We start from the raw sequence: 7,500 nt of genomic DNA on the forward strand, positions 1-7,500 counted from the left end.
TAAATTCATAAAGGCCACCTTTTCCAGCGAACAATTTTTTGAAACAAACAACATATTTGCTATTAGAGGCAAAAACCCCTTCCTATTTCATTACGTGCGTGAAGAGAAAAAACTCAATCGTGTCAAATATGCGCAATATTACAACAAACAAAATTTCAGGATCAAACCGTTTCCATGAAGAACCTTTTCCTTGAATAATGAAGCACAAAATAGACGACAAGCTTTCTTTCAAATAATTCTTGGCTGTCACATTTCCAATTATTTTTTTTTACTGAAGACTGTGCAGAGTTGATCACAGATCCACTTAAGGTGTTCGATTCGTTCTCTGTCTTTGTTGAACCCATAAGTTACCAGAGAAGGTTCCATTTGGTTTCAGTGTTCTACATAACAGCACACTTGGTAAAATATTAGAAATACAGCTCCCTTTGATTTCGGCTCGACGGGCGATAGATTGTTGTCGAAGTCCATTACTCGTCGCTTTTAAGATTCCAGGTGTTTGTATTTCACCGCCTGCCTAGTTTATCCAACTGACTTTCCATTATTGAGCTCCATAAGGGTATATTTTGTTTAAGGATCCACTAAAACGCCATTCGCGTTACATGACTTTCAACGTCATTGCAGGCTAAGTTAATGATTCTACTGTGTCCATCAGAGAAATCTACGCATTTCCACTACCCTCTCGCGGATCCTAAGAAAATACGCGCAGAAGGTTCTATGCACAAAGACACCACTTACCAGGGGAGTGACAGGCAAGACTTTTACTGACACGGAAAATAAAACGGAGAAATCTACACATTTTCCCACTGGGATTGCCATACGGCAACCCAGTAATAATTAGGGTGGCTTAGCGGTTATCAACCGTGCCTTCCACCTCTGCGACCCGGGTTCAATCCTGGCCTCAAGCTAGTATGTGAGCTGAGTTTCAGTCGATATCAATCTGGACTCCGGGGATTTTCTCCGGGTAGTTCGATTTTCCTCCCTCATCAAGATAGACTCTCAGTTAATAAGATCCGGGGGGGATACACTCGAAAGGGATAACCTCTGGTATCTCTCCCTTTCATTGTATTAAAAATGAACAAGGTTTCGTTTTTTTTCTTTCTTTCTTAAGACATATCTTACAACTGCTGGCTTAAAGTCATATTTAAACAACAGCCGTCAATGTTAATTAATCACTTTCCAGAAATTGGTTACTTAACCTAATTTTAGGCGAAAACCGATTAAATGACAAAGATAATGAAGAACAACATATAGCATAAAGCTCCGGACATGTGGTGGGCTAATTGTTATCGTTTTCGTTAAATATCACGAAGGTCCATCACATCTATCTTTGAGTCAACAAATGCCACCAAATAAGTTTTTTCCTTGTTCGGATGTAGTTTGCAACAACGGATTTCTGGGCTCCATTCATGAACTCCTCATTTGATTGCAGGTCCCGTGTGTGTAGTGTCCATTGCCGGTCCTTGTAGAAAAGGGAAATCGTACATCTTAGGTAAAGTGTTTGATCAGGGAGAGGTTTTTCCTCTCGGACATGAACTTGATCCCGAGACCATGGGAATTTGGATGTGGATTGTACCGAAGAAATTCCAGGTTAGTAGCGGCATTCAATGGTTTCCTAATTTCCTTCTCCAGGAACTTTGCATAGGCTGGTGCGAGAGTTCATTGTGGGCTTGTTTGCGTAGCAGTAAAACCAATTATTAATTTTACTCATTTTCAACCACAGACGCGTACAAATCGAGAGAACAATCTTCAGGATAATGCATGGATCCCTCGGCTCCGTTTTCCCTTTGTTCTTTTCAGGGGAATATATTACATAACACTTGATTATTATTAACAGTTTGAAAAGTTGGATAGCGAAATGTCCTTCAAACTTGAAATTCGTCCCAGCCGAGTCGCGGTACACTTTCAAACAAACTTGACACAACATCTCTAACGTCCAATATGGGACATCTTGGTTTGCAATGTGATTTGTCAGACGACTGACATAAAAGAAAGCCATCAAAACTGATCTGTGTTTATTGAGGATCTCTCTTTCTCCGAGACACCCATCTCTTCCTAACAAGACTTCTAATTCTACTCGAGGCTCTTGGCAACTAACTAGACAGTTAATGGGTAATTTTCACCAGTACCATAAAGGGAAGTCTATTGTACAATGCCACACTGGTATCTCTAGAGAACTAGATTAAATCTTTTTATAATAAAGTTTCTATATAACGCGCGCTCTCATTGGTTTAAACAGCGTGCTTTATGAGAGTACAAAGCACGGAACAAACGAAAGCCCACGCCATCATTCGCAGAAATGGCAGATGAATTTCCGAATTTTACCTTGGGTATTATTGAAGCTGTCAGTTAAAGGCTTGCTCAGATATTCTGTCAAGTGCTTTGGATGGAAGACCTCAACCGTCGCCCGGTCCAGCAGTTCTTTCAAGCTCAGAAAGTCCTCACGCTGGAGTTCTTCATTTACAAAATTCCCAACAGGTTTTCAGATTCCAGCCGCAAGCAATGAAGAGTTTGTTTTCCAGTTGTCATGTCGGAAACGTGCAGGTTTTCATGGGCAACAATTCGGTCGGTTTACACTGAACTTAATCATTTAGATCCTCTTTTTTGCTGTTTTTTACGGACTGAAACCGAACATTGAGGCACTTGTTTTTCCATAAATTCTAATTTTGTTTGATTTTCCAGTTGATTGATGTTTTGACAAGCCTTTGTTTCATTAACCAATCAAATAATCTTAAACATTCTTACAAGCGCGCTGATTGGTCCAAAGTAGCGTGCTTTATCAGAGTATAAAGCACTGTGCTGACGACATCTCAGTTCGCCACAAGCAGCGCGCGCTTTGAAAATAAAGTAGAATTTTTGAAGAAAATTACTTGTTTTTTATCATAAAACAAATAAAGAAGCCTTGACTGTGCTCTGTTCTGTTGTAAAGCACTTAGGAAGCGGCTAGAGCACTCAAGAAGTAGGGAGAAACACTCGCCTATCGGCTCGTGTTTCCCCCTACACTTCTTTCGTGCTCTAGCCGTTTCCTGCGTGCTTTACAACAGAACAGAGCACAGTCAAGGCTTCTTTATTTGTTAATTTGCACGAGGAAAACTTACCGAGAGAAAAATAAGCATGTTATTTACCAGTCTCTCGGGTGTATGTGATATACTCACTAAGTACCAACGTCGATCAATCAATCAATCAATCAATCAATCAATCAATCCATCAATCTATCAATCCATAATCAACCGTCTATTTATCCGTCCATGTACCGAATTGAATCTACTCAAGAGTCAATCAACAGATCGATCAATCACAATCAATTAAGCAATCAAACATTCTGTAGAATAAAATTACATTTAAGGTGGCTCAGACCAGTCTCAACACTTTTAAGAGACCTTGTTATCAGAAGGATTGACACTACAACACTTTATCACGTAACAGCAATGTTATAGTACCATGTAAAACAACAATTATCGCTGAACAAGATGCAGTCATTTTTGTGACGTAACCAGTTACCATGGTAATAGGAAAGCCTTGCAAAAACATCCTATATTTTGGCTTTAGCTGCTCATATCTCAAAAATGAAGGAGGTGACCCCAATTTTTTATTGCACAAAAGTGATCAGCAGGCCAAGATGGAACTCTCTGCCATTTTCAAAAAAATTCCGTGGTGTGGATTTAGAGCTATCTCAAATTTCCAATTATTTAAGGTGGCTCTGAATCTGCCCAGAGAATTTTTTTTGAACTTTGCAGAAAGTTTCATTCTGGCATGTTGATTACATTACAGAAATTGAGATATGAGCAGCTAAACCAAGATATGGGGTGCTTTTTCAGGGCTTTCCTGTTGCCATGGTAACGTTTTACGTCACAAAAATAACCGACTCTTTTTCAGGAATAATTGGTGTTTAACATGGTACCATGACCTTGCTGTTAAGGGATGAAGTGTTGTAGTGTCAATCTTTCTATATAAGAACGTTTCTTTCAAGTGTTGAAACTGGTTTGAGCAACCTTATAGAAGCCATCTTTTCGGATAGTTGGTGGTTGAATACCTTTTGTTTTCTCTGTTTTAAATCAGTCAGCAATTCTCTAAATGAGAGCACCTTGCTATACACTAATCGCACTTGAGAATAAAAACAAGAACACAAATTAATCTCGGCAACCAAACAAAAATTAGAAACAAGTGTAATTTTCTAGGATGCCAATGGCCAGGAATTCACTGTGGTGCTACTGGATTCCGAAGGAATCGACGCTGTGACTGGTGAAAGCTTAGACGATCATTGCATATTTACTTTGACCATCCTTCTCGCTTCAGTTCTGATTTACAATTCGGCTGGAGTCCCCACCAGGACTGATCTTGATGGACTGGAGTATCCTTTTCCACTAACAACTATGATTTTTTTCCTCGTCGTTTCTCTCTCGCTCTCTCCTATTAGCCACTTTTTTTGTGAGCCTTGAGCTTGGTTTGACTTTTAACAGTTAGAAAACGAAAATTCCCTGAAGGTTCCATCCTCTCTTACTCAAATTATCAATTGTTTATAGATTCTTTAAATGCTAAAAGTTATATTTTCAAGCTCTCACAGCGAATTCAAATGTGCTCCGGCGATCAAACGGCTAGTGAAGTCGAAAGTTCAATGGAAAACGTAAAGGTCTTCCACAAGACGTTTCCCTACTTTATCTGGTTGTTGAGGGATGTGGTGTTAACCCTTCCGAAAGGCTGCCACACCATCAAGGATTACTTCCTTACAAGGGTAAGATCAGTAGAGAGTTATTACGTGCTAAAATTAGTACTGCTGCAACCAAAGCAGCAACATACAAGAATTTTCCACCGTGCTTTTCTCGTACACTGAACTTGCACCTACACTTCAATTGCGATGTTTCTCGTGACGTCACCCATTGTTATAAATATGCTAACCTGAACCTAATTGGCTGTTGAAACAATGACTTCTTTTGTACCGTGGTTAGCAAAATTGAATATCAAAAGAAATAGGACATCAATTTTTGTAAACAAGAATATTGCTATTTCTTAATTGCTCTTCCAAAACAAATCACTCACATACAGTGTAACAAACCAGCAAATTAATGCACTTTTGGCACAAATTAACGTAACTGTTTGCGTTTTAAATCGACATACTCTTGTAATTTAAAGATTATTTCTATGTTGATGACTTCCAAACTTAATGATTCGGGAAAAACTAAAATATGACGAAATAACAGTTCTTCAGCTTTCGTCATGCATGAATTTATTTATCCCATTGACACCCGGGGGTGAGACTTAACAGATTTTACTCTAACTGTCGCGTATGACTTTTCCAAATAAAACCTTCCTTTATTCCTTTATTCACGAATAAAGTTGTCTAACACTTTCTGGCAGAGTTAAAAGATATCGCAGCTATTCATTCAGTAAAAGTATCTGACTCCTTAGGAACGTTGCTTTGGTAACAGCGATGTGATGTCGTTTGTGACATTAACCCCACATTCAATGATTCCCATTCATTGCTCGGCCGCAAGCTACACCACGGCGCTTTTTCCGTCTTTCAAAAGCCATGCACAAGGCAAGTGTTGCGAAAACATCAGCAAAACGGGGTGTTTTAAATAGTTACCTATCTTGATGGAAACCACTGATTTTTTTGACCATGCCAAGTACGTGGCCAAGTCAAAATGAATTTTCCAAGTGGTCTATATGTCAGTGGCACTCCTCATGACAAAACGCTGCTGGCATTTTTGGAACAAATTGGTTCAACAGTCTGAGGTGGATAGTAAGACTGACAAATATTGTTATGAAAAGAAGTTTAATTTGAACTCTCAGGTCTTCAAGGCCAGTCCATCACCTCGGAGTAGCAATACCGCTAAGGACGTTGCAGAGAGCATTCTAAGATACTTTCCTGGTTTTGACGCCTTCAAGTTGCCACTTCCGTCAGCCAACCCTGATGTGGTAGCAAACCTTAACCGGGATGAAGTACACGAGGAAATTAACGAATCATTCTTTCGTGGAGTTGACGAGTTTAAAATGGTTCTAAAGTCTAAACTGGCTCCCAAACACAGCTTTAACGATGCAGAACTTGTTACAGGAGAAGGTACGGTAGACCGCAGACAATCCGTTTTTTTTAGTAGGGAAACGTCACTTCAAATTGTAACTTCGCACTATCTTAAGCTTTTCGCGATTTTTCCATCTCGTTTACGTCGTACAATGTTAGCGAAGTATCGTAAAAATATATTCATTTGGTACGAGCGGTTTCTAGATTCTCTAGTTAAAGTTAAAGTTCTCTAGTTAAAGTTAAAGTAAATCTAAATTTAAATTCAAATCTAATTTTTTTAAATAGGCCAGTTTCGTATTCTCACAGCCGGACTGGATCTAGCATGAAATGGAGCCTAATGCGGGCAAATTAAATTTGCATTTGAAAAGATTTGCCCGCATTAGCCTCCATTTCATGCTAGATCCAGTCCAGCCGTGAGAATTCGAAAATGGTCTATTGTAATGTTTCAACTGTGTGTGTCTCTTGATAACTGTGTAATTAATTAACTAATTAACTGATTTCTTATTTTGTATGTACTTTGTGATTTTAACAGGATTTTATTTAATAATATGTGTTCAATAACAGAGACAGGACTTGTTTTAGAAAGGTGGCCCGCCTAGAATAGCTTCGCTAATTGCGGGCCGCCTAGGACTGTGATGATTTTATAATGCTAATAAACAAATAAATTGAAATTGAAATTGAAATTGAAATTGAAAATTGTTGCATTCCTACGTCGTCAAAACCTCAAATCTGGTGATTTCACGTCGTTGTTGTACAGTGACACCGCACGCATTTGTGCTAAAATGCGTGCCGCACGTGCAGCGTGATTATTTTTCCACTTTTAACCAATGATATTGTTGTATTGTGGCGTTGTCGTTGCCGTAACCACGCCGTCGTTTAAAAAAAAATGAGACTCAATCGGCCAAAGGGGAGATGGATTCCTTTGCGTTTTTGCGGCTGTCATTGCTAATCTTAAGATTCACTCACTGCGTTTGCCAAGTGTGACGCAAGCGGATAATGACCGAAATCAAGCCGAAAAGCTTCACTTAAATCTTTTTATACTAAGTAATAAAATAACGTTTATGTAATGCTCCGCGTAAGAACAATAGGGGTCTGTGGCAACGCATGTGCAGTAACAACCTCAGTTTCGACTGCGTAATGAGCTCGTTTGAGCCATGTGATGGGTCCAATTTTTTTCCCGAAACAGTCTCTAAAATCCGATTCCAGTGTATTATTGACGAATAGGACGTTAAGGGTATTACCTCTCTAAATGACGATGGTTTCATATTTGGGGAAGCGTAAAATTAGGCTTCTCTACATACAAATTCTTCGAAATTCTCTGAATGAAACTGAGGATAATTACACAAACAAACGGTTGTTCCGATCTCCTTTAATTTAGTTACCTAATAACCATGACAATTTTTCATGACTATTTGAATTTGGCGCTTTTTTTAACATTAACCAATCAAAGCTTCCGTTATATTCTTAACTCAGGCTTGTGGCAA

At 39.0% G+C, this 7,500-nt stretch overlaps 1 protein-coding gene across 3 annotated transcripts in view; it reads left to right on the top strand.

The window, feature by feature from the left end:
* LOC138019220 (guanylate-binding protein 2-like) overlaps positions 1–7,500 on the top strand; it is a 23,260-nt gene that overhangs the window by 7,612 nt on the left and 8,148 nt on the right. For 2 of the 3 annotated variants that reach the window (XM_068865938.1, XM_068865939.1), the window contains exons 3-6: positions 1,430–1,587; positions 4,176–4,348; positions 4,540–4,729; positions 5,788–6,055. In XM_068865938.1, the coding sequence (XP_068722039.1) occupies positions 1,430–1,587; positions 4,176–4,348; positions 4,540–4,729; positions 5,788–6,055 (789 nt within the window). The remainder of the gene's footprint in view (positions 1–1,429; positions 1,588–4,175; positions 4,349–4,539; positions 4,730–5,787; positions 6,056–7,500) is intronic. The other variant, XM_068865940.1, reaches the window with a different exon arrangement.

This window comes from Montipora capricornis, chromosome 10 (genome assembly GCF_036669925.1).
Source record: "Montipora capricornis isolate CH-2021 chromosome 10, ASM3666992v2, whole genome shotgun sequence".
NCBI classification, from domain to species: Eukaryota; Metazoa; Cnidaria; class Anthozoa; order Scleractinia; family Acroporidae; genus Montipora; species Montipora capricornis.